At 58.7% G+C, this 26,270-nt stretch overlaps 1 protein-coding gene across 2 annotated transcripts in view; it reads left to right on the top strand.

Moving 5' to 3' along the window:
- CXXC5 (CXXC finger protein 5) overlaps nucleotides 1-20,937 on the top strand; it is a 35,950-nt gene extending 15,013 nt beyond the window's left edge. For both annotated transcript variants that reach the window (XM_064387840.1, XM_064387839.1), the window contains exons 2-3: nucleotides 14,136-15,212; nucleotides 19,888-20,937. In XM_064387840.1, the coding sequence (XP_064243910.1) occupies nucleotides 14,427-15,212; nucleotides 19,888-19,932 (831 nt within the window). In that variant the 5' untranslated portion in view covers nucleotides 14,136-14,426 and the 3' untranslated portion in view covers nucleotides 19,933-20,937. The remainder of the gene's footprint in view (nucleotides 1-14,135; nucleotides 15,213-19,887) is intronic.
- The last annotated feature ends 5,333 nt before the right edge of the window (nucleotides 20,938-26,270 follow it).

The raw sequence follows: 26,270 nt of genomic DNA on the forward strand, positions 1-26,270 counted from the left end.
AGGAGGATTTTCCCTGGATGGCCGTGCTCCCACCAGCTGTTGTTCCCAGTCCACTGTGCTTGATCCAAGCCTGGAAAAACAGGATTTCCCAGGGATGGTGTGGGAGGATGTGCTGGCCCCTCCAGCCTTACCAGGCTTCATAGCACATGCTCCTCTCACCCTCAGCCTGAATTTGAGGGGGTCTGAACCCCTCGGAGTGGGGGGGATCTGCAGCTGGTCCTGCCCCAGTGGCAGTGCCCTGGTCCTGCTGCTCAGCTGGGTCTCAGCGTGGCCCTGGGTGGTGATGTGGGCTGAGATGTGGGGTGCGGGTGGAGGGTGAGATGTGGGGTGCACAGTCACGATGGGGAGAGGAGTGGGGTGCAAGTGTGGGGCACAGGTGGCAGGGGCAGGCAGGGAGGTGTGGGTGCCAGGCTGCTGGCACGGCCTGGGGGGAGGCTGTAGGGCTGGGGAGGACACACATCCTTAAGGAGAGCAGGCCTGTGGGATTTGGGATGGGGAGAGAGCAGGCTGAGAGCTTGGTGCCGTCTGGGACAGGGCTGGTGGGTGGCCCCTGGCACGGCGGGGGTGCCAGGGGGGGTGCCAGGCGGGGGTGCCAGGCAGGGATGCCTCAGAGCCCCCCCGGGTGCTGTGCTGGGGGAGCTGCTCTGCTCCCAGCGGCCCCTAAGCCCATTAAGAGCTCAGGGAGCCTCACACCTCGGGGGGCTGCAGCAGGGACTTGCACTGCTCCAGCTTAAACCCCTCGAGCTGAAGCGGGGGTGCTGCTGTGGGCACGTGAAGGTGCCTGTGGCCATCCTCTGGAGAGACCCTTCCTGAATCCCAGCGTGGGTGCTGGCTGCTTCCCCTGGGATAGGCAGGGCTGCAGCCCTGGCACCAGGATTTGGCTTTGTTGTGTTGTTAAAATGCATCATCAGGGTGAAAAAGTACATTTTTTTTTGTCTGAAAAATCCTCAGAGGAGGATGTTCCCCCTCTGGGTGCTGTTGTTCAGCATCACAGTGTGCAGGAGAAAAGTACAGGGAGGGCAGGTGGGTCCATCTGGGATGGGGATGGGGAAGCCACACTGGTCAAGGGGAGCTTGGTCAGGAATTGCTTGGGATTTGTTCTACCTTAGCCTTGATGTGCCTTATGGCAAAAGTGTCAGGAGCTGTGATAGCAGGAAACCCCCTTCTTCCCCCAGACAGGTCTTTCTGGAGCTCGTGGGATGAAAACAGCTTTGTCAGAACACTGAGGGAGATGTTGTGGACAGTCCCTAAAATTCCAGTGGCTCATTCCAGACACAAGCATAGGTTTCTTTTTGTTGAATCCACCACCACCAAGTCCGTATCTGCTGGTGCTCCAGCTTGTTGGGGGATGGATTCTGTGGCTGCTCCCTTGCCCAGCTCATCCCACAGCCCCTGCTCATCCCCCAGCCTTGCTCGAGCTCATCCTCCATGGATCATGCTGCTGAGGGCAAGGTGCAGGACCCCCTGGCATGGGGAAGAGGGAGGAGGACGGGATGGAGGAGGCTGGGGAAGCAGCAAGTCGAGGAGGATGTTCATCCTGGAAGCTGAGAGCAGGCAGGGGAAACCCTTTTGGTTGGGAGCTCTGTGCTCCGGAGCTTCCCTCCCATGCCAGGAGCTTGGCAGTGCTGTGGGAAGACCCACCCAGAGATGGGGATATAGGTGTTGGCTTTCAGAAGGGATGAAAACTCTGATGGGATCAAACCCTTCCCTGGTGAGGGAAAGTGGTTCTCTTGCAGGGGGCTCACCAATCCAGCAGGCTGGGAGTCCTGAACCCACCCTGGGCTTGCTGGAGAAGGGCTGGACCACCACGTGGCAGTCACCAACTACATCCAACCTGCTCCTTGTCATTGCAGCCTGCCTCCTGGCAAGTGAGGGAAGGCAGAAGCACTGACTTCCAGCTCTAGTTGTAGTGTAGCCCCTCAGAGCTGGGGCCAGGAAGGAGCAGTGAGCCCAGACAGGCTGGCACCCTGCAGTCAGTCCCCTCAAAGCACGTCTCCAGTGTGACAAGCCCTTTCCAGCTCCCACCAAGCAGTGTTTCCTTCATGCTTCAGCTTCCCCAGGCTTGTGGCCCTTCCCTGTCTTCCTCTGTGTTGTGACATTGTAGACGGGTTTTTCCATGGCTGCTCTCCTCGAGGTCATGGAGTGAGCTCTGTGTTTCTTGCTGTGAGTCCTGCAGCCCTTCCAGCTGAGGGTCCTCCCATCCTGACTCATGCTGTGGCTGGTGATGGTGACCCCTTCCCACTTCCCAGGACTCCAGCTCTTTGCTTTCTAAATGTCCTGGGGTTGGTTCTTTAGGGCCTGACAGCTTCTCTCACCTCACCTATGCTTTTTAAAATTTCCATAGAATCAGAAAATTCTCTGGGGCTCAGAAGAGACTATCTCATTCCACCCCCTGTCCTGAGCAGGGGCACCTTCCACTAGCCCAGGGTGCTCCAAGCCCTGTCCAGCATGGCCTTGGACACTTCCAGGGATGGGGCAATCACAGCTTCTCTGGGAATTTGTGCCATCTTCACAGGGAATTTCCCCCTAATCCCTGATCTACCCCTGCCCTCTGTCAGTTTAAAACCCTCGTGCCTGGTTCTGTTACAACAGGCCATGGTGAGAAGTCTCCATCCCCCAATCTTCCACACCCCCTTCATGCAGGGAAAGGCCACAGTGGGCTCTCATGGCTGTGCAGGACCTCCAGGGAGAATGTGATTGTCCCACAGCAGTCCCAGTGTTTTCTGCAGTCACGCTGGTATCTGATCAAATGCAGAAGCTGGGACTTGGCACACCAGCTCCCTGCCCTGCCACCCCACCATGGGCCCGACAGTTTTCTGGGAACAATTTTCCAGGAACACTTTTCCTAATAACTCTTGCCAGCAGGTAGCCCAGCAGTGCTGTTTCTCTGTCCTCTATTGCCATGCACGGGGAAGGAAGATGCCCTTCATTTGGGCTGATCCTTGGTTAGGAACCAAGAAAGATATCCAAGAGGAATCTCTGAGGGAGATTGGCTTGGGTCAGTCCGTGTGTGTCCTCTGGCCTCAGGAGTGTTTGCTGTGAGTTGGGGGCAGGTCTCCCAGCTCCTGGTTGGAGCAGTCTTTGTGTCTGAGGACATTTGGTCAGCACTGATGCCAGGGCTGCAGTGTCCCCACCATCAGCCAGCACACCCTTGGGGCTCCCTGGTGGCACAATCCCTGCCTGTGGCTCTGCTCTCCTGCAGGATGAGATGCTGGTTGCTCCCTGGAATCCAGCAGGTGCAGAAGGGAGGAGCATCATCTTCCACTTGATCCCAGGATGCTCCACTTTGCCCGTTTGTTTGGGTGCTGCATTAACATGGTTTCCTTGACTGCCCCAGCCCTTGAGTGTGCACATGGCCTGGGAGATTTGGGTCTGGTGCTATGACCATCCAACATGGAAAAGCTCAAGGAAGGGAAAAAGACAGTGAGGGGTGCGGGAGACCTGAGGACCAGAGAAACCAGCACCTGAGGTGTTCCCTAGGGTGAACCAAAATGGTGGAGCACCTGCCAAGCATCCCAGCCCTGGAGGTGCTGGCACTAAGTGTCCCCATCCTCTGGCACCCAGCGTCCTGGGCAGCGCCCTCCCCTCTGCCAGGCCTCCAGCTCTGTCCTCGTGCTCAGCACCTTCCAGCCTGCCCACCTGTGCTGCTTGCAGCTGTCCTGGGCTCTCTGGTCCCGTCCCCAATGCCTCCAGCAGGATCTGGCTTGCAGCAGGGGATGTCTCGGGGAGCAGGAAGCTCTCGGGGTGCACAGCAGCGAGCTCAGCTTGTGTCTGAGCTAGAGAGCAACAGGGTTTGCTCTGTGTTATTCTGGATCTAAAAGGAAAAAAAAAAAAAAAAAAAAGGGATTGCTCTTTCCCAGTTCCTGCATTTCCTGAGAGCAGCCTAGCTCCTAGCTTATCTTCAGACAGCCTCAGGGGTATTCCCTTGGAGTTTGGGAGTTTAATCAGGCATTGCTGGGGCATGTGAACTCTGCGGCGAGTCGCCGTTCCCAGGGAGGGGAGCGCCTCTCGCAGATATTTGGGTTGGCGTGCCTGGGCTGGGGGCTGGGCTGGCTGGGAACGCGCTGCTGCTTTTCCTGGGGATGCGACTGGGAATGGCTGGGGTGGTGACCTGCCTGCCGGGGAGCATGGTGGGCAGGATGGGTTCCCCTGGACATCCCCGCGGCGGGGCCGCCTGGGCTTCGCTCTGCTCCTCTGCACCTTTCATCCCCTCCAGCCCTGCCTCTGCCACCTGCCTCTTTTCCTTTCAAACCCATGGATTTCCTTTGTAGCATCCTAGGTGAGAGCTTCTGATTATGACCTGGCGCCCTCCTTCTGGCCCCTCTGGCCATAACCTGGCCCTGCTGCTGGTTTTATTTTGGGTGATTTTGAACTGGGAAGAGAATCAGAATTCCAGTGGAAATGCCCAACGCCGGGCTCTGCTTCACCGGTGGAATCGAGGGCTTTGTTGCTGGCTCTTTTGCAGGCAGTATTTCTTTTTTTGGGGGCTGGATATATTTCTGGCAAGTAAAATGACGGATGCTCTGTTTCGTTTCCAGTGGCAGCGTTTCAGATTCCTTGCTCCAGGGCAGGAGCCGAGCGAACTCCGATTCCAGAGCAGCTCTGGTACCTTGGCAGCTTAAAGGCCACGGGGTTTGCTTGAATGACAAGCGGTGCTGAGCGTGGGGAAAGCTCGGGAGAGGCAGTTTTGTGCTCATGCCTTCCATCTCTTGTAGGAGCGAGATCCCACGGAGCAGGGACTCATCTTTATCCTGTATTCCTGCTCTGCAGGCAGGCTGGGAGGTGGTGGAAAGACGTGGAGAAGGATGGCAAGGCCTGCCTTGAGGGGATACTCCCTGCATCGCTGCTGGGGAGATGGGGAGAAGCAAAGTCTTGAGGCATTTCTGTGTCTTCTCCCTAGAAGCATCCTCTTGGATGCTCTTACCCCAGCTCTGCCTCCCTTGTACCTGTCTCAGCAGGATAGAATCACAGATCATGGAATGGTTTGGGTTGGAAAGGACCTTAAAACTCACTCCAAACCCCTGCCATGGGCAGGGACACTTTCCACTATCCCGGGTTTCTCCAAACCCCGTCCAACCTGGCCTGGGACACTTCCAGGGATGGGGCAGCCACAGCTGCCCTGGGTGACCCGTGTCTCACTAGTGCCTCTGTAGTGATCCAGGTGCAGATCTCAGCTGCACCCTGCAATGGTGGTGAGCTCCAAGCTGCCAAGGAGGATGGGAACTGCCAGCAGGGCTGGGATGCTGTTGGGATGCTGCAGTGCTGAGGGTGAGGTGTGAGGGATGGGACTCCACAGCCCAGGGGGTCAGGGCAGGTTGGAGATCTGTCTTCCTGAAGCTACTCAGATTTTTTTGGCTTGTCTGCATGGACCTGAGACACATGTGCGTCTGTGGGCAGGGTTTGCTCATCCCTCAGAGAACTCCCCTGCACTTGGTTTTTGGTGACAGAGAGAACCCTGACTGCTGCCTGCCTCCCAAAACCTGTACCCCAAAACCTGTACCTCCCAAAACTTGTACCCCAAAACCTCTCCAGCCTCTCTGGCCCACTGGGCTTACTGGAAGCAACGTGCCATGGCACCACTGGGGATGGGATGGTGCCAGCCCCGTCACTGTGGTGAGTTTTGGCTGTGCTCAGCAAGGCTGAGGGGCTGGGAAGAGACCACCTTGGACTCCCTGAGGGCTGTGGGGTGCCTCACTGCCCCCTCCCAAAGCTGAGCTGGTCTTCCCCCCGCCAAGCCGTGGCCAAGCAGCCTTCCTCCCCTTTCTCTTCTTCCTCCTATTTCCCTCCTGCCAGCGAGGCCAAGCAAAACGTGGTGCTGACCAAAAATAACAACCGCCGGCAGATCCAGACAATGGATAAACCCCCGGTGAGGGCGAGGGCGACCCGAATCCTCCCAGAGGAAGACGGGATTATTCGCCGTCCTCTCAGACATCTGTCAGTGCTGCCGTCTGCGGACCTGACCAGGCCAGCGGCTTTCCCATGGGGCCGTCGCCTTCCTGCTGGGACAAGTGGCTCTTCCAAAGCGGTTGCCCTCAGGAGTGGGGATCATGGGCTTTTGGGATTTCATCACTGAGCACCATAAGGTTCCCACCACCCATTAATGGCCAAACTCAAGTGCACTGAGCTGGCAGTGGTGGCAGTGGTGACAGTGACACAGGTGCCATGGGTGCCAGCTCTCCCAGGATCTGGAGCAGCCTCTCGGTTTGTGCTCTGCCACCATGGAGCTGCCTGGTGGGATGGGGAGGGATGAGGTTTTGAGAGGGCTGGGAGCACAAGGGGACCTCTCCAGGCGGGAGCTGTTCTTGAAGATGGCACGAATGGATTTGGGCGCTGACGGAGGTGGCACTTGTGGTGGCACTAACAGATGTAGGCAAAATTTGAGGTGACACTTGGAGGTGGCATGAATAGATTTGGGCACCATTGGAGGTGACACTTGGAGGTGGCATGAATAGATTTGGGCACCATTGGAGGTGACACTTGGAGGTGGCACGTGTAGATTGGAACACCATTGAAGGTGGCACTGTTGGCTTTGGGGCTCTTTGCCATCCAGTATTCCCATGTGACTGTGCCTACAGCTCCTCCCCTGGTTTTTAATTCCCTTCCCTTCACTCTGCCCATGCCAAGGGTGTCTCTGTGACCTGGTTGTGGGTCAGACCCCTAGTAATTAACGCTGTAATCACCCCATCTGTTAACAGAGCAATTCACACATCTTAGCTTGGCCTAGGCAGGCACCTGTGGGTCTCCCCGGGGCAAAGCCACCTTCAGCCCCCCAGCTCTTTGGGGGTCCTGCTGGGATGCCCGTTGTTGTTGGCATCTGCCACTGGGCAGCGCCTGCCCCTGCCCACCTGTCCCCCTGCCCTGGGGTCATTCTGCCTGGCCCCCTGAACCTCCCAGCCCTGAATCACCTTGGGGACCTCACTCGGTGGACAGAACATGGGGAAGTAGCTGGGCCAGAGAGTCCCTGCAGAAGGTCTGGAGGGGATCAGCAGAGGACAGGGGGTGTTGTGCTGGGCTGGGATTGCTGGCGCATCTCCGGGGCGATGCCGAGCCGGGGGGAGTGGGCGAGCGGCAGAGCCGTGCCACGGCGCGTGAATGTCAGATGCTGCTTGGCTGCGAGCTGGGCTCGTGCGAGAGCAGATCTGTTCAATCCCATTTGGAGAGGGGGGAGAGGCGGGGGGGGCTCTTCCCCAGGCTCAATCTGGTAGGTTTTAGTTACAGTCGTTTTAGGATTTGGGCAGCGAATTGGTGCAGCTTTGGCACAGGGGGGGATGGATGAGCACCGAGGCTGCCAAGCCTCCCTCATCCCCCGGAATTGGGGAGGGGGGCACCACGCAGGTGGGTGCAGCCCCCGGGCTGAGCAGCGTGGCCATCACCCGGCTCTCTGGGCAGCAGCTGGGCGAGTGGAGGAGGGGAGGAGGTGCCTGGCGTTGTCCGCAGGGCACCCGCAGCCCTGCAATGCTCGGGTGGACGCTTCAAATCGCGTTATCTCCATAACCGCCCGGCTCTGGCCGCTCCGAGTGGCAGCGGAGATAAGTGGATTTCGAGGGAGCGCCTGGTCGTCTGACATTTAAGACTCCTTAATCCGTAACCACCACCCCGCGGAGGCAGGACACAGCCACGTTTCCCAGCTGGGGCAGCCCCGGGCGCAGGTCGGTCCCCGCCGTGGTGGCTCCAGCTGTGCCAGGGCCACAGGGTGAGGTTCAAGGATGTGCACGGAGGCAGTGGTATCCCTGGGCACTGCCCTGTCCTCTCCAGGATGATAAGCTCCTCGGCAGTCCAGGGCAGATTGGTGATAGGCTCTGGGGTGTCGCCTGAGTCAGGCATCTGGGTGTGGCTGTGCCAGCAGATTGGGGAGCCTGCAGCAGCCATGGGGCTACATGGGAAAAAACAGCACCAGTGGGGAAAAATATGCCCTTGCTGGATCCCTGGGGGAGGGAGCCCACCTGGGGAGGTGGCATCACCTCCTGCCTGCTCAGCAGGATGTGGCATGGCCTCGCCACGCTGTCCCTGAGGATGTGCCTGGCAGGACACATCCTGGCCCACCCTGGGTCACGTCACCCAGCAGGCCGAGTGGCTGCTTACGAGAAGGAGAAGGGTGAAAGCCACTCTGTGCACCATGATGATTCACCATCTGCTTCCAGGGCAAACTCCAGATGCTGGATTTAATCTTCCATAGCCTTTTTAATTCAGGAGTTGGCTTCTTAACATCCCTCAGTGCCACCTCGGCAGCAGAGACAAGCAGAGTGGCTGCCATGACTAGCCCTTCAAAGGATTTCTGGAGCACAAGAGATGAGCTATGTCCATGTGAATTGCCCATCTGGCAATCTGTCATACCTTGACCTGTCATACCTCTGGCTTTTTAACCCAGTCAGGGTGAGCCTGAGCATTCACAGCACTGCTCAAACCTCCCCCAGGCCTGGGTGTCCTCTCTTGATGTCTGGAGAAAAGGTGGTGGGTGATGGTAACTTCCATGGTACGTCCAGGAGTGGATCTTCTGGCTGGACCAGTTTTTGGGAGGATGAATGCAGAGAGCAGAGCTTGGGGGCTGTTGGGTTGACAGAGATGATGGCTTGCAAATAACAGGCTTGTCTTTGCCTCAGGCACCTGGTTATCAGGCACCATGGATGGGTGTCCGGTAGGGGTAATCAGCCTTGGGAGATCATGGATTGAATTCTCTCTTGGTTTGCCTGCTGCTGGACATCTGGCTGCTGAGGCTGTGAAAAGACATCACCGCCTGTTTCAGCTGACCTGTGTCACCTGGTGAAGGGAACAGCAGGTTTGACTGTGCTGCAGAAATGGGCACCTGGTAGCTGAATCAGCTGTTGTGGTGCTGGGGCTGGAGCTGCTGTGAACCTTGTTCTGGTGGTGCTTGTTCTCCGGAGCCTTTGACCTGGGTTGCTGCTGCACCTTCTGGCTCGTGGCAGTGCTACAGGGCTGTGGTGCTGTTCTCATCCCAGGATGTGTTTCAGACACCAGGATGCCTCCAGGGTGTCTTGTCTCCCCATGCATGGCTTTCACCACCTTTGGTCCCGTGCTCCTGGCCATCTCAAGGTCCTGTCCACTGTTGGCCAGGGCAGCTGAGGAGCACAGGGATCACCTCCAGCCCCTCTTTGGAGCTGCAAGGGGAAGGTGCCTCCGGTTGCAGCCTCCCTTGACCAACATCTTTCCTGGGATGATTTCAAGAGGGGCACACACGGTGGTGGGCGCCCTACTTTGGTCAGTCCATGGCACGTCTGAGTCCGTCCATCTGTCTGTCTGTCTGTCCATCCATCACCAGGGAGTGATGGTGGTGGGGAGGAGGTGGGGGCCATGCTGGGCGGGCGGCCACGCGGCGAGGGGGAGGAAGTGGGGACAAAACCGCGGCAGAGGGGACAATTGCAGCCTTTCTCCAGGCTGAAAAGACGCCGGGGTCCCTTCCGTCCTCGTCCTCCGTCTGCTGCGGGCGGACAAAGCCACCGCCCCCAGTGCCCACCCAGCGCCCAGGGATTAGAAAAAAGGCGAATTTTGATTTTCTCCTTTTGTTTCCAGAGCCCGGGAGCAGCTCGGCTTCAGCTTTGCTGCTTTCTTCTCCCTTTACGCCGTGTCTGTGCACGGCTGACCAACCGGCGGCTTTTCTGGGAGGAGGGTGATTTATTTAAAATTAAAGGAAAGCAGAAGTTCTTTCTTGAAGACGAGACTTTTTAGGTCGGCGGGAGCTGATGGCTTTCCAGCCATGCAGCGAAAACACAGGGGAGCCAGCTGGAATTTGCAGCTTGTCATTTTTTAGGAAAAGCGAAGCTCCTCTCCTGCTCCCCTCTGACAGTGAATGGTGCCTGCAACTGGGGGGACTCTCAGTCGGTGTCCCTGCCTGGCAGGGGTTTTTCCGGACCACCAGAGATGATCCTTTTGCAACCTTTATTTATTTTGGCATTGTCAGGACTATTGCAGAGCAGTCCCCTGTGTGCTAGGGTGCAGGGAGCCCTGGGGCAGAGTGAAGGAGGTGAGGGGTGGTGTGGGGCTGAGAACTGGGGGAAGACCCATGTAGAGGTATACCCCATTTTTTCCCCACCAGGGTCATGGGAGAGCACAGCTGCCTTGCTCCATCTGAGCATTCCAGGTCTTTGGGATGACCCACGGAAATCACAGAATCACAGGATGGTTTGGGTTTGAAGTGTCCTTAAAGATCATCTCATTCCAGCCCCTGCCGTGGGCAGGGACATGTTCCACTAGACCAGGTTACTCCAAACCCTGGACTAACAGGGTAACCATCCAGTGTGGCCTGTAACATTTCCAGGGATGGGGCAGCCACAGCTTCTCAGGACATGTTCCACATGTGCCATCCCTCACCCTGGGACCCCCTGGACGTGGCAGGGGGTTGGTTGCAGGGGAGGAACAGTGTCCTGCAGAGGCTTGGGAACCCCTGGTCGTGGGCTGGGGCCTCCCGACCTTGGTGGTGTCCCCTTGAACCCTGGCGTCCCTCCAGGCTGTTAAGCTGCCCGGTGCAAAGAGCCGGGCGAGGGAGCCCATCACGTGCCCCTTAATGCCAGGCCGGGACTAAGCACCTTCGACAGGGACCCAGATGACGCTGCCCGGCGCCTTCCCCGAGGGATGGGGGCCGGAAAAGGGGCAGAAACGGGACGGGGGGGCCCTCACCGTCTTTACTCGGGTCAATCATAAAGAAGGGATTAAGATCATTAATTCCTCCCCCCGCTGCAATTAACGGCGGGCCCGGGCGGCGGCTGGCGAGGAGCAGCGAGATCCGCGGGGCTGGGTGGTCCCGCGGGGTCAGGGTGGGGGACCCCCCCTTTTAGGTGAACTAGCCGCGTACCCCCCGGTGTGGGCGCCTGGCGGGGACACTGTGGGGACAGAGCCGTCCCAGCTGGCACGGCCGCGGTGTCCGGCGCCTGCTGGCGCGGTGGCCCCGGGGGCTGGAGGGCAGCGCCGGGTGCTTGCAGATGGTGGGAGCTGGCGGAGGCAAAGCGGCGGCGGGACAATGGCAGGATTGTGCGGTGGCGCCGCTGGCACGGCTCGGCACGGCTCGGCGCCGCACCCCGTGCCAGCAGCGGGCACTGCCTTGCGCCGCTGGGGCTGAGTGCCCGGTGTCTCAGTGGGTGAGGGGAGCCGCACCGGGGGCGCTGGGGTGGCCGTGTCCCGCAGCCGCGGGTGCCCGGGGGCCGTGCCAGGCTGTGCAGCCATCGCGGGGGCTCAGAGCTGCTGGCACCCGATCCGTGTGCCATGGTGGGACCAGCCAGGGGCGCTGGACGGTGTGTCTGGCTGCAGATGAAGATGGAGACTGGTGGAAATGGTCACCATGCCGTGGCTTCAGCTGGTGTCCTCCCCACTCTGGCACCTGGAGCCCCTGTGGGGCCGTGGGGAGACCCAGGCGGGCAGGACCCCGCTCTTTGCCCGAGCATCTCCAGCAGCCGTGGCTGGGGACCGCCCGTAGCTCCGGCAGCCCCGCGGGTGCGGTGCCCGGGGGCAGCGGGCAGGGTGGCAGTGCCGGGCAGGGTGGCAGTGCCGGGCAGGGTGGCAGTGCCGGGCAGGGTGGCGGTCCCGGGCAGGGTGGCAGTGCCGGGCAGGGTGGCAGTCCCGGGCAGGGTGGCAGTGCCGGGCAGGGTGGCAGTCCCGGGCAGGGTGGCAGTGCCGGGCAGGGTGGCGGTGCCGGGCAGGGTGGTGGTCCCGGGCAGGGTGGCGGTCCCGGGCAGGGTGGCAGTGCCGGGCAGGGTGGCAGTGCCGGGCAGGGTGGCAGTACCGGGGAGGGTGGCGGTCCCGGGCAGGGTGGCAGTGCCGGGCAGGGTGGCAGTGCCGGGCAGGGTGGCAGTGCCGGGCAGGGTGGCGGTCCCGGGCAGGGTGGTGGTCCCGGGCAGGGTGGTGGTCCCGGGCAGGGTGGCAGTACCGGGCAGGGTGGCGATCCCGGGCAGGGTGGCAGTACCGGGCAGAGTGGCAGTGCCGGGCAGGGTGGCAGTCCCGGCAGGGTGGCAGTCCCGGGCCGGTCCGGCCGGGCGCTTGGCTCCGTGCGCGGCGCGGGGCGGGCGGAAGAGGCGCAGGGCCGCAGGAAAGGCGGCCGCGGGCAGGCGTGAGATAACAGCACCGGGCGCTTTATCTCACATCCTCCCGTCCGCTGCTCTTCCTGCCGCGCTCCCCGCGCCGGCCCCAGCGCCCGTTGCTGCCGGCACCGAGGTGTGACCCGGCCTGAGGTCTCCAGGGACAGGTCCCCCGCCTCCCTGGCACAGGGTGATTCGGCCGCATGGCAGCGGCTCGCCCATCTCCCCAGCACCCCGCCATCCCTCTGGGGTGCACCCCACCTCACGGCTGCCCGGCATCCCCCTGCCTGGCGCGGAGCGGGATGCTGGGGAAGGGCAGCCCGTCCTGCCGCCGCAGCCCTCCCTCCCCACGTGGCCTGGCGAGCTCCCGGCTGGAGCCCAAGCCCTGCATCGATCCGCGCTGCATCTTAAATCCCGCAGCAGCTGAAGCAAGCGGTTTTCAGCGCCAGGGCGGGGGGGTTTCTCCGTGGGCGAGCCGGCTCTGGCACCGGAGTGAGACACCGGGGCTGCTTCCGCAGCCGGTACCGCGGTGCTTGGCACAAGGACCTTGCCCCCATCAGCGTTTTAAGGGCCACGCCGAGCTCTGTCTGTGGGAAAGGCTCCTCCTGGGCTCTTGTGGGGTTCCTGGGGCTCCACTGGAGGAGGGGATCCGAAGGGTGATGGATGAGCAGGAGTGGGGTGTGGGGGTGCAGGGATGCCCCTGGCTCTGCTGCACCACCCCTAGACAGGAGTGAGGGTCTCAGCAGAGCTCTCCACACATGGCCACATCCCCGTCTGGGCCCTGGAGAGGAAGGTGCTGGGATAGCCAGGAGGGAGGGTGGGGTGGGCAAGGGGCCTCCTCCCAGTGCCACCCTCCCCCAGCTGCCGCCGGGGTGGGGACGCGGGTTCCTGCTCCATTAAGCCCTGCAGCTTTTCTCCTCTAAAGCCTGATTACTTGGCGGTGCCTGTGTGCGTGCGTGCTCGGGAGGGAGGAGGAGGAGGAATTTCACAACAACAAGTGTTTGCAGCCACACTGGACCCAGCTGCCCTGGTCGCCCCAGGGACAGCAGCGTAGCATCCGCTCCAGGAAGGCTCTTGCTGTCACTGCTGAGCCCATGGCGCTGCTGGAGCAGCTGGGCACGTGTGCCGCGCATGCTGGGGCATGGCAGGAGGTCAGCACTGGGGCTTGGAGGTGGGTGCTGTGGCTCCCTGTGGGGTTAAAGGTGGGCACTGCAGCTCCTGATGAGGCTTGGAAGTGGATGCTGCAGCTCCCTGTTTGGCTTGGAGATGGACACTGCAGCCCTTGGTGGGGTTAGGAGGTGGATGCCATGACTGTCCACAGGATTTGGAAGTGGACATTGCAGCTCTTATGGGAATTTGGAGGTGAACACCATGGCTGCCCATGGGCTTTGGAAGTGGATGCTCCAAGTGACTCAGAATTGGATGATGCAGCTCCCTGTGGGATTTGGGGTGAACACTCCAGCTGTTGGTGGGGTTTGGAGGAGGATGCTGTGGATCCCTGAGGCACCTGAAGGTGCACACTGCCACTTTCCATGTGGCTCCCTTCCCTTGCCCAGTGCTGGCTCAGGGACAATGGTCCAGGAAGAGGAGGAGGAGGAGAAGGGGTGCAGCTTAGCCTGAGCCGGGTGAGCAGCATCCCTGGGATTGTGGGAGCTGGGGTGTTGCCTCCATGGCACTTGGCCTGGGGGACAAGGGTGGCTGCTGGGTGGGAACCAGGCACCCCTTGCACGAGCTGCAGCTCCTGGCCCGGGAGCATCCCGCTGGCGCCGGCAGTCCCATCCGGAGTGGGGCCGCACGCCGCTGGAGCGGAGCGGGAGATGAGCCCCGTGACTTCCCTGGGGCTGCTGTCCCTGGGGGAGGAGAGCCGGGCACAGAAAGTCTTTAAGCACCGGAGTGCCATTGCTACCAGGCCAGGACTTCCCCTGTGACCCCCCACTTCTGTCTGGATGGCGACCCTTTTAGAGAGCAGCGGAACGGATCTCCACCGAGGTCCGTTCCCTGGAGTTCCTTTGTTCGCAGCGCTGAGATTTTCATGGCAGGGGGAGGAAGAGCCGCTTTGAAAAGCCTGTTGGCTCTTGCCAGCGCTAACTCTCTTTTCTTTTCTCCTTCCAGAGCCGCGTGGTGTGTCCCAGAGCCGCAGAGTATGTCTGTGCACTGAGAGCACCCTGAGTCCTCCGCAGCCAGCGCGGGAGGAGACGCCCCGTTGATGCGCGGCCCCGTCTGAGCGTCCCTGGTGGCTGGCGGGCCAGTGCTACCAGAAGGGCTTTGGGGGTCTTTTGCTTTGGCATTAGGGTGGGTTTTGGGGTTTTTTTTGTTGGGGTTTTTTTTTTGGTTTTTCGGCTTTTTTTTTTTTTTTTTAATTTTTAATTTTGGGGTTGGTTTGGTTGCTGTGCTCCGGGCACCATGTCAAATTCGGGCTCCCATCAAGACACTGGGAACAAGCCAGAGACGGAAAAAAATAACCAAGATGACTCTCAACCCCCTGTCAACTCCGAGAGGAGGAACAAAAGTGGAATAATAAGTGAACCTTTGAACAAAAGTCTTAAGAAGTCCCGTCCACTCTCCCACTATTCCACCTTTGGTAGCAGCAGCTCGGTAAGCGAACATTCAGAGAAAGGCAACCCCTTAGCTAATGGCAACGATGCGACTGTGGATAAAAGTCATTCTACCTCAAAGCACAAAAACATCTCTAGTATGCTGAGCAAATTAGACCGGATGTCGGAGCTCTCCTCAGAAGGACAGACCGCCCTCCAACAGTTTGCTCAGTCGACAGAAATGCTCAAAAGAGTGGTACAGGAGCATCTTCCTCTAACAAGCGAGCACGGGACTGGTATCTCTGACATGGAGGCAGTCTCAGCTGCAGAGACAATGAACGGCCCCTCTGATTTTCCTTACCTGGGGGCTTTTCCCATCAACCCAGGCCTTTTCATTATGACCCCTGCCGGCGTGTTTCTGGCAGAGAGCGCGCTCCATATGGCTGGCTTGGCAGAGTATCCCATGCAGAATGAGTTGGCATCTGCCATCAATTCGGGGAAAAAGAAACGGAAAAGATGCGGCATGTGCCCGCCCTGCCGAAGACGGATAAACTGCGAGCAGTGCAGCAGTTGTAGGAATCGCAAAACTGGCCACCAGATTTGCAAATTCCGAAAATGTGAAGAACTCAAAAAGAAGCCTTCTGCAGCACTGGAGGTAACCGGCCCCTCTCAGGCACCCTAACCCCTCCTCGGGCTGCGCTCCTGGGTTTGGATCTTGCCCTAGATAATAAAACACCTGGTACTTCTTACTTTTTTTTTTATTTTTCCCTTTTCCATTAACAGCTCTCACCCTGAGATGTGTTCTCTGCCCAGTGCCCCCAGTCCCCACCCCCTGCTATGTACTGGGGTTGATTGATGTGGGGAGGAGGGCTGGGGTCTCTCCCTGGGCACACTGGACTTTGCTCTCCCCTTTGCAAGCACAGGCAGCAGCAGGGCTCTGCTGGGGTTTTGGTGACACATCCCCTGTCCTCAGGGGGTGGCAGCTCCCTGAGCTGGGGAGCAACATCTAACCCCAGAGGAGGGGGATGACTTTTTTGGGGCAGACCTTGGGGTAATTGGTGATGATGAAACCTGTGGCCACAGTGCAGGCAAAGCCCAGCCCCTCAGCTCACTCCGCTCTGAGCAGAACAACGATCCCTGGTTTTGGGAGCAAACTGCTGCAGTGTGCACTGGGCAGCATCCCCAGTGGAGCGGCTGTGCCAGGACGGGCCGGGAGGAGTCCATAAGGCAGCAGCTGGATTTCCTGTGGCAGCAGTGCTGCAGTTCCCACTGGCAGGGCTCCCGTTTCAGCACCCAGCAGAGCCAGGCACATCCCTGCTCGTGCTGGGGATGCCCAGGTTCTCCGGTGTGAGCCAGGTGCCCAGGCTGTCACTGCCCACCATGGCCTGCTTGTGCATGTCCTTGGCTTTGGAGGAGAGCCATTGGCTTGAGGTGCCACCTTGCCAAATCCACTGGGGAGCTGTGACATTCATGTGGGGACTGCAGGGAAAGTCTGGTGACTTGGGTTGTGTGGGCCTGAAACTCATTCGGGGCCGTGGGCAGCTGCTGGTGCCAGCAGGGCAGGGGTGCCCCATGCACACGCTGCTCTGGCAGAGCCTCCCTCTTTCTGCACACCCAGGTGGTGTGCTGAAGCCAGGTTTGATTTTTCTGTGAGCTGACCCCACTCTCAGCCATGCTGGTGTGCTTCCTCCTTCTGGTGAGCACATCCCCATGGAGAGACAGATAGGCTAAAAAGTCACCTGGACATCAGCTGGATTGTGCCTCCTGGCACAAGGGCTTTGCCCATCCTCTGGTGGTCCCAATGAAACCAAAGCCTGTCGGTCCCTTAGCCATGTTCTACGTTTTTCAATTAGCATCAGCTCTGAATGAATACTGAAGGGGAAAAAAAATCTATTTGGGCGGTGGGGATGAGGAGAGGGGGGACTGTGTCTTTCAAAAACCGCTGTATTGCTAAATTATATTCTTGTTCTAATTTGCTGAGTCAGTGATCTGGAAAAAGGGAGAAAGGAAAAAAAAAGTTCATTTCTTCCAAAGAGTCCTAAAGCGGGTCAATAGACTCGGAGCTCGCAGCAGCCAGAGGAGTTGCTCCCTTCTCCCACCGCTGGGTCTGGGGGTGATAAACAGCACCAGGAACCCATGGAACAGTCACCCCTGTGATGGATTTCTCCATCTCATGACTGGCTGGGAAATTGAGGCCACTGAAATAGGGTTCTGTATCTGGTAGGGCTGGGCCCCACCAGAGATGAGCCCCGTTCCCCTGGGCATGACCAGCTGTGCTGAGGCTCAAGAGAGATGCCACCGTGCAGGTGGGATGGACACCTGGGCAGGTGTGGGTGACTCCAGGGCATCACCATCCCCTTTTCATGACAGACCATCCCCTGCCTCAGAACATCCACTGTGTGTGGACCCTGGTAGGGTTGTACAAGATTGTGGCAGGGACAGGGACACCGTGACCCCGGCCAGTGTCCCAGGTCACCTGGGTCAAAGCTGGGTTGTGGAATCTAACCCGTCAGCCAGCCTTGCTCATTGGGCCAGCTGCAGGGCACCCACCAGCAGCTGTGCTGTGCTGGACACCTGTGTGGAGAGGGCCAGCATGCAGAGTTCCATGGACTGCTGGTGCTGGTGGGGTGCCATCACACCTCTGTACTGGACACTGGGACAGAAGAGGCCATTCAGAGGCCCTTCATATGGGGCTGAATAATTTACTTGGCTTTGTCCCTGTCTGTGGGGGGCAATACCATTGCCCCCCAGAGGAAGGACAGTGACTCTGTCCTGCCACCCCTGTGCATCCAGAGGAATGTCCTCGGAGAGCTCAGACAGGGGCTGCAGCTACGATTAAACATTGATCTAAAATCAAGCAGTAAAAAAAAAATAGAATTAAACCTTTATGGTGGTGTAAAAAACGGGCTGAATCCCTCAGCGGCCGTTAAGCTTTATCTGCACATCTGCAGAGCCCGAAGAACCGGTCACCGCTGGTGTCCCGCGGTGGTGGGGCTGCCTGGGGCTCTGAGACCGGCCAGGCTGGGTGCTGGGAGCAGGCAGCAGCACGTCCCTGCACTGACCGGGCTCCTCTGGGCTCTGCCAGCCCCAGCAACCCTGGCTGTGCTGTGGGGGCTGCTGGGCAGCCCTGCACAGGTCACCCTGGGCTTGTCTGCAGAGCTGCAGGTCACATGAAGGCCATGGGTAGTTGGGGTTTGACTCGCCAGAGCTGTTCTCCATCCAGAGAAGCTGTGCTGAAGAGCTCTGGTGCCCCAGATAGAGCCAGTGAGGGTCACTGTCACCCTCATGCCAGCCTCACAGAGAGACTGGCCATGGAGGACAAGGGGTGAGCATTTTAAACTGAATGAGGATAGATTTAGGTTGGACATAAGGTAGAAATGTTTGTGATGAAGGTGTTGAGGCCCTGGCACAGGTTGCCCAGAGAAGCTGTGGCTGCCCCATCCCTGGAAGTGTCCAAGGCCAGGTTGGATGGGGCCTGGACCAACCTGGCCTGGTGGAAGGTGTCCTTGCCTGTGGCAGGGGGTGGAATGAGATGATCTTTAAGGTCTCCTCCAAACCATGCTGTGAGTCTGTGATTGTGGGGATCTCTCCTGGGCATCCACATTACACCTGGTTGTTCATCTTCCTTTAATAATAAAGGATCAGAGATATTTATCAGACATCTCCTTCCAGACCCATGAGGAGCCCCCTCTGTCTCCCCTCTTTCCTCTGGGATGACGGATCTGGGTAGGAGGCCCTTGCTGGGGAGTCCACCCTGCTCTGCCCTGCCTGTGCTGCATTCAGTGTCTAGAGTGGGAGCCAGCGTGGTCAGGGTGGAGTGCCACAGCCCTGAGCATCTGGGCACAGGCACTTGTGCCTCCCCAGATGTCTGATTACCTGTTGTACACCTTGGGGAAGGGGTAATGCCTGCAGTTTGTGATTGCCCCAGCTCAGTTTGCTCCCCAGCGTGGGCTGGGAGCAGGAGCAGGTAGGGTCTGTCAGCAGCCTGGTGGCACCACCAGCTCCTGCCCGTTCTGGCCCTCCGTGCCCCTGCCCTTGCCCCAGCCCTGTTTGGGTTGTGCCTGTGGAAGGGAACATCCCTTCTCCTGCAGGGATGGGGTGCTGCTGCTCAGGTGTTTCATTAAGGCTTGGTTAGTGTCTTGATCCAAGGGAAGGACACAGTGAGATCTGGCTGACTCCTGCATGCAATTAGGGATCAAAGTGTGCCTGGTTTGACTCTTAGGATGCTACATCAGGTGTCCCAGCCCTGCACACAGGCTCAGTGTTGTGCCCCTGCCCCATGGCAGCCAGTCTGCTGGACCACGCCTGTCACTGTGGCCTGTTCCCCATCAGTGTCCCTTGCTTGTTTGGAGATATGGGACCTGAAGGGTCCTCTCAGGTGACTGTGTGGTGATCCTGTGGTGATTGTGTCTGGCTGGCACAGCTCAGCCTGGTTTGGGGCTGTTGGCACCGAGAGACATTGTGGTCCTTGCACACTCCACCCATGTCCTCATGAACATTGTGCAGAGGACCACAGTGCTACTGGGGCTTGGCCCCACACCCTCTTTCCTGGACGTGGCTTCTAAGAGATCTTGTCTGTTGTTGGGCCTTTTGTTGGCCGTGGGGTTGAGCCTGGTGGGACTCATCCCTCTTCCCTGTGCGGTGCTGAGGTACCTGGTGGTGCCTGGGGCTGCTCTGTTGGGGTCAAGGTTGTTCCCATGTCCTGAGCAGCTCCTGCTCTGGTGTCCCCAGGCCCATTCAGCTCCTACTCCCTACCCCAGTTTCCATCCAAATGTGCTCCCAAACCCCTCTGGTGCGGGGGCTCTGTCCTCTGGGTGTCTGTCTGTCCGTCCATGGCAGGGACTGTGGGGTTTGGCAGTGAGGGGACTGTGCCAGGTTGTGCCAGGCCACGTGGACTGCCCACAGCCCAGCCACTGTGCTCACCGCTGGCCAGAGGGGAAGCTGGGGGCTGTGCCATTGTGCCAGCTGCAGCACGGGGACACGGGGACACAGGGACACAGGGACACAGGGACATGGGGACATGGGGACACAGGGACACGGGGATGTGGGAACAATGGCCGAGCTGCTGTGCTGGTGCCCGGCCAGGGAGGGGTCTGGCAGCAGGGGGATCCCAGTCTCCCTCCTGCTGGCATCGTGGGTTGGAAATATTGGGATGTAGAGCAGCATCAAGGGTGTGAGCCCGGGCTGGATCTCTCCCAGGCTGGGGACCGGGGTGCTGGGGGGGGGTGAGGGGGGCTGCTCAGCCCTGGTGCTGCACACCCGTGCTGGACCCAACCTAACGCCTTGTCCCTTCTTCTTCTGTCCCCCTCCCTGTCTCTCTTCCTTTCCAGAAGGTGATGCTTCCTACAGGAGCCGCGTTCAGATGGTTCCAGTAGGAACGGGAATCCCAAAGCTCTGTCATCCAAGTGCAATGTCACTGCTTGCTTGTGTTGTCTCAGGCAAGGGATTTTTGGCTGAAATGAATGGATGCACCTGTGTCTCTTTAGAACCAAAAATATTTTCTCGCAAATCTCATTCCTGTTTTTATAATTTTTTTCTTTTTTTTCCTTTTTTTTTTTTTTTGCGTTCGTTTTAACATCTTCGAGTCCTAGTCAGACATTTAACTGCTTTTCAAATAAAAAACAAAAAAATAATTAAAAGAAAAAAACAATGGATCTGTAAAGTACCAAGACTTAATAGACAGAGTATGGACAATCAGTTTCTTTCTGTGTTTTGGTGTTGATGTTGTTTATGTGTGAAAGATGCAGTACTTGTGTAGGGAATGTAAATTTACAGTAACCTTTTAAAATCTAGTTACTAATAAGCACTACTGTAATTTAGCACAGTTGTTTAATTGCACCCTCATTTATACTTTTTATTTGATTCTTTCCCATCATACAATAGAGTGGATAGTTTCTAGAATGCCTCAACTTCATGTTTATAAATGAGAATATGTTTAAAGCGATGTAGTATCCCTTCTCCTCGCCATTCACCTCTGGAAGTTTAACCCACAAGAGGGTCGGTATAAAAGGTGGAAGAAAACAATTGCTACACAACTGGTGGAATTCAAAAAAAGGAAAAAAAAGAGTAAAAAAAAGGCAAAAAAAAGGTCGTTGTTAGTTTATTAATATAGAACAAGAAACGCTGCATACAGAAAATCCTCCTAATTGCAATGGTTTACTCCTAGAAGTAATTTTTGTAAACTTACAGAAGTTAAAATCAAAATAAAACAGATATTGCAGGACCTGTGCTGAAGCAGTTACGCAAAGTGATATTTCTCTTCTGTTCACCCCCCAGTCTCTCCAGCTCTCTCTCCATCATTAAATTGAAATGCTGTTTGTAATGTTTTAGCAATCCAGGCTGTTTTTGTGAATAAAATGAATGCATGTTTTGTGTCATGATTTCCAGCTTGGTTATTTCTCTCCCACCCCTCTGTCCAGCCCTCCAGGCCCCCCAGCAGTGGTGGTGGCCCTCGTGCTGTGGTCCTGCTGGCTGTGGGGACCTCGCCAGTGACGATGCCGGAGCGTGGTGGGACGGTGTGATGAGCTGAGCTGGAGTCGCCCTGGCTGCTAAATCCCCACGGTTAATCTGGCAGTGCTGGGCTAAGCCAGCCTTGGCTCCTCCTGGGGATATTTCCTTGACCTGCCTGGAGTTTTGCCCAGCAGTACCAGAACCATTTGTTTTGGTGAAATAATATTAAAGTGCCATGAAGGACTGCCGTGAGGCTCGTGCTGCTGGGACAAGTCTGAAATGAGCTCCCAAAGGTGAGTGGGCTCTGGGATGGCTTTCCAGTCTGGCCTCATGTTGGTTCTGGATCAGCAGGAGCTGTCTGGGGTGGAGGGGATGTTGGATGGGCTCACCATGGACAAGTGCTGCCGATGCTTGGGTGCTGTGTTGGGAATCGTGCCAGGCAGGTGGGCTGGGAATTTCCTACCAGTCCCCTGGAGGTGCTCCAGGGCCCTCCCAGCCTGGCAAGAGGAAGATCCGGCTGGAGCCGGCAGTGCTGGCTCTGCTTGCCGGGAGGAGGTAGCGAGAGCCTTTGTCCCCAGCTCCAGCCAGCCTTTGGGCCAGCATCTGCTGGCCAGATGTGCACCCGGAGGAGGGGGGTGACGGCGGTGCGTGGGCTCTGTCCCTGCCCGGCAGCGACCTGCTGGCATGGAGCAGAAAGTCCGTGGGGAAAGCTGCCCCAAATGCCCTCTCCAGCAGCATTCCCCCACTGCTCCTGCAGCTCTGGGTGGTTTGGAGCCCAGGCACCCTGGTCCCAGCAGAGCTGAACCCTGGGCTGTGTGTGGGAATGACTGCAGCACATGGTGACAGTAATGGAGCTGGGCCAGTGTGGTGGGTGACACAGCTCGAGGCCTGCAGGGACAGACAGACAGACCCTGGTCGTGCCCCAGCAGGGCTCTGGTGCATGGCTCTGCTCCGAGCAGGGTGGCACTGGCGAGGGGCTGCCGGGAGCTGGTTCCCAAGCCGTGCTGCTGCACAGCCGAAAGCACTTAGCAGGAATGTGGTGGGGGTGTCTGGGAAAAAGGAGTCTGGCTGGTTTCTTTACGACTGTGGCTAAGGGTTGGGGCTGTGTGAAGGCACAGTCCTGGCACCTGGAGGGATCCAGCCCCTACCCCATGCTGGGAGCAGCACACAGAGCCCCCTCCCCAGCACTGATCCCCTGGGGAGCTGCAAGGGGGGTGCTGCTTCATCCCACCCACAGCTGGGGCTGGGGACTGCTGGGAATGTCACCCTGGTCTGGCTGTGTCACCCACTACAGGGCTGTGCTTGGGGCTGTTGTGGCACGGAGCAATGCCTGGGGAAATGCCATCATGGCACAGCAAGCCCCGCTGTGCCATGCTGGCAGGGACTGTGGGCATTAGCAGGGGAGGAGAATGATAGCAGGGATATGGAGCTGCCAGGGAAGGCACAGACATTAGCAGGGGACAAAGGGAGCAGGGGACAAAGGGAGCAGGGCTTCCCCACACAGGTAAACAACTTAGGGAGAAAAGAATCAGATGTGGGATTCAAACCCTGCCTGCGAGTGGGACGGGCTGGTGGGGAGGTGGGGTGTGGGGTGCTGGCTGCCCTCCACCCCACCTGCAGCTCACCCCCGTGCTGGGCTCTGTCCCTGCCTCCCAGGTCAGGGTGTGGAGGTGGCCCTGTGCTGGCCTGGCCTTGCCTAACGAGCAGGACCTCAGGCATCCCCCGAGGGTGAACCCATGTCCTCCTCCATGCTCCCCCTCCGCCAGGCTCAGCCCTGTGCTGGGCTGTCCCCACGGCTGCTGCTGGGGAAGTGGCACCCAGGGCTGCTGTCCCCAGGGTGCCCGCTGGCAGCCAGGTGACACAGGGCACTGTCCCCAGGGTGCCCGCTGGCAGCCAGGTGACACGGGGCACACGGGATGATGATAACGAGCTCGGCACGGCGCTGAGGGACAACCCTGGGCGCTACCACAAGGGCTGGCCTCGAGTCTCTCTTAATTAACATCCTCATTAAACAGAGTTAGCAGAAGGGCAACCAAACCTGCCTGTGGCCCTAGGGCGTGCTGTCACAGAGGGCACAGCCGTGTCCCCATCTCCGCTCGGCCTTGGTGGCGTGGCAAGGTGCCAGCAAGTGATGCCAGGTGAGGCCAGACCCTGGTGTGGGGCTGACCAGCAGTGATGTTTTCCACGTGGAATGGCCTGGCGGGGAGAGGATGGATTCTGGGGTGAGCCGTGGCAGGAGCTGGAACCCTCACAGTGGTGCCAGAGACGTGTCCTGTGCTGCCACAGGGGCACCCCAGCACTTTGTGGGGCGCCGGGCTCGGCTGCAGGGTGTCCCCGCTCCGTGTCCCCCGTGCCGGTCTCAGCCTGTCGCTGGTGGCAGCAGGCTGACCCCGGGCTGACCTGCCCCGGCGTGGGACGGGGCAGGATGCAGGAAGGCCGGACAAGACGCGCTCCGGCTGAGCCGGATGGCGGGCTCGCCCGGCCGGGCGTGACCCCCCCGCTGCCACTGCGGGGACACCGAGGGGACGGCAGGGAGGAGGCAGGACCGGGTGGTGGGGTGGGAACCTCCGTGAGCACCCAATCCTGGCGGCTGGGAGGGGAGCCGGTTCACACCCAGTGGATGGTTGGGGTGGTGGGGTCTGCTCAGCTTTCCTTGGTAGGCACACATCACAGCTCAGGGGGCTGTGGGCACAAGCCAGCCCTGGTGCCAGGTGTTAGAGCCATCCAGCATGGCAGGGCCATCACTGGGTGCTTCCCAGCCTGTCCTGGGCTGAGCTGATACCAGCTTGGTTGGGGTTTTGGCAGCCCCACAGCAGCTGGATGGGATCAATACAGGTGTCCTGGGGGTCCCCAGCACGGGCAGTCAGGGGGATGCTCACTGTCACACATCTGGCTTGGCTCAGGCTGGAGCCTGGGGCTGCTGGGACAGCTCAGTTGGGACCATTAATTGAAATAAGCCTCCCAAGTTCTGCTCCCTGCAGCTGGCCAGGTGACCTTCCCGGTGTCACACTCATCATGGCAGCTTTCCAGTCCCATTTCCAGCCTTGGCTGAAGTTCTTCCAAAAGATTGTGGAGTTTTTGAATTCAGGCTAAGGATTCCTCAGCTTTTTGCACACTCTCCACAGGGAGTGAGCTCTGTGTTGGCTTCTTCCCCACAAACACTGCATGCTGGGGTGTGGGACGGGGGAGGAGGGTCCCACAAGGTTTGTGGGATGCTGTGTTGTCTCTGCAGCAGAGCAAGACTGAAAAGGGCTTTTCTCAGGGGAGAGGAGCCATGGGAGATCCTTTATTCATGATAAAGGCTTGACATCCACATCACTTCACCTCTGGGAATTCCAGGATTTCTGGCCGACCACCACACACTGAGATCTCCCCACGCCTGAGCTGGGGCAGGAGGATGTTTACCCAGCAGCATCCTTGGAAAGGACTCCGAAGGTGGAAGCTGACACCCATTCCTGCATCCCTCCAGCCCACCCTGGGATGAGCTGTGACCCCAGCAAGGCAAAGCTGTGGCTCCAGCTGGCCAAGGGCCCTGGCTGGCCGCCCTGCTGTGTCTCTGCAGGGGCTGGGGATGTCGCTGCAGCCATCACAGGGGGGTTTCTGCACAGAAACTGCCTGAGGTCCCCCTGCCCTGGGCACCAGAGTACCACCAGGCCTGGCATCCTGCCTGCAGCTCCATGGTGCTGCCTCCTCGGAGGAGCTGTCTTGGCTGGGTCTCAGGTTCCCCCACTTCACAGAGTGGGTGACTGCTTGGGGTGTGCTGGCTGTGGACACCTCTTCCATTGCCAGCTCCGTCAGCCCTAGCAGAGATCCACGGCACCCAGCAGCCCAGGGCTGCAGGCAGCAAGGACCTTCTAGCCTGGTTGAACCATGGTGCCAAAGATAGGTTAGAAACTGTTGTGAAATAGTTGTAATTGTTAAGCATGTACTGTTAGTTTGGTTATAGTAAAATGGGTTACAAGGGTAGTTATAAGAAATTACACCTAAGTAAAGTGCACCACTCATGGGTTTGCCAACAAAGCAAAACGAGCCACAGAACTGCACTGGGCCAATCAAGCGCCTTAAACCTTCATGGAAATGAACGGTCCCAACAGAAACCAATCCAAAGGGACAAAGACAGGATAAAAAGGGGCATCTGAGCCAGGGAAGGTGTGCTGCTGCCCCTGGAACCTCGGGGACATCTCTGCTGAAGCAGACCCAGCTCAGGCGTTGCAGCACCCTCGACAGGAACGCTCCTGCTCAGCTCGCAGGCCCCCATGCTTTAGACCTTTATTTTTATTACAATAAATGCTGAAATCACTTTTAGTACCAGGAATCTGGTCCTGTTATGAACAATGGTATTCTCTTTTCGACCACGTTCAATGCCTGATTACTCCTGAGGAGCACGTTGGTGCTCCCCGATCCCTGCTGCTCTCCCAGGCACGGCAACTCCCGCTTGAGCAGGGACTGGCTGCGGTGCAAGGCCGGTTTCAACACTGCGTCAAGATGTTTTAAGGCCAGAGCAGTCAGGATTTGTGAGAAATAGGTCGGCCTGTGACAGCAGGAGGAGGCTCCTCAGTGCAAGACGCGGTGTTACGGGCAGGGAGGCAGCGGCTGGCGCGGCGCGAGCCCCAGCCCTTGGGTGACGATGGGCGGGCGACAGCGGCCGAGCAGGGGCTTAGCAGAGGTGACAGGTGCCACCAGCCCGGGCTGGGGTTTGCAGCCTGCAGCCGGCCTCGCTTTTGGCCAGCCCTTGGTGCTGACAGCCCTGGTGAAGCATCGGTCTGGGCAATTGTGTCTCCCCCCACCAAAATGCTGGGAGTGGATGTAGTGGAGGTGTGCAGATGGTACCATGGGCACTGGGGACACAGGACCAGGCTGGCCTGTCCTTGTCCCCTCAGCCAGTCCTGCAGCCCCCCTGCGCCTCTGACCCAGGGCTGGAGGATGAGATGCCTGTGGGGAAGGAAGGAAGGATGCCTTGCCCTCTCCTGCCTTGCCTCTGAGCCCCCTGGGCTGGCTTCTCCTGCAGCTGGCTTCTCCTGCAGGCCCTCTCCCTGAGCCCAAGGGAGCCTGGGGCAGGCCTGTCAGGGATGGAGGAGCTGCTGGTCTGTGTCTGCTTGGCAAACCCATGAGCCAACAAGTGCTTAGGGCAGGTTCTACTAGATCCAGGGTGGGTGCAGGAACAGGGCAAGCATGGATGAGACGCCCCAAATCATTAAAATGCTCCATCTGGTCCTACCTGGTTTCTGGCTTTGCCTGTTCTCCTACTTCTGGCTGAAGAGGA

Source organism: Passer domesticus, chromosome 13 (assembly GCF_036417665.1).
Source record: "Passer domesticus isolate bPasDom1 chromosome 13, bPasDom1.hap1, whole genome shotgun sequence".
Lineage (NCBI taxonomy): Eukaryota > Metazoa > Chordata > Aves > Passeriformes > Passeridae > Passer > Passer domesticus.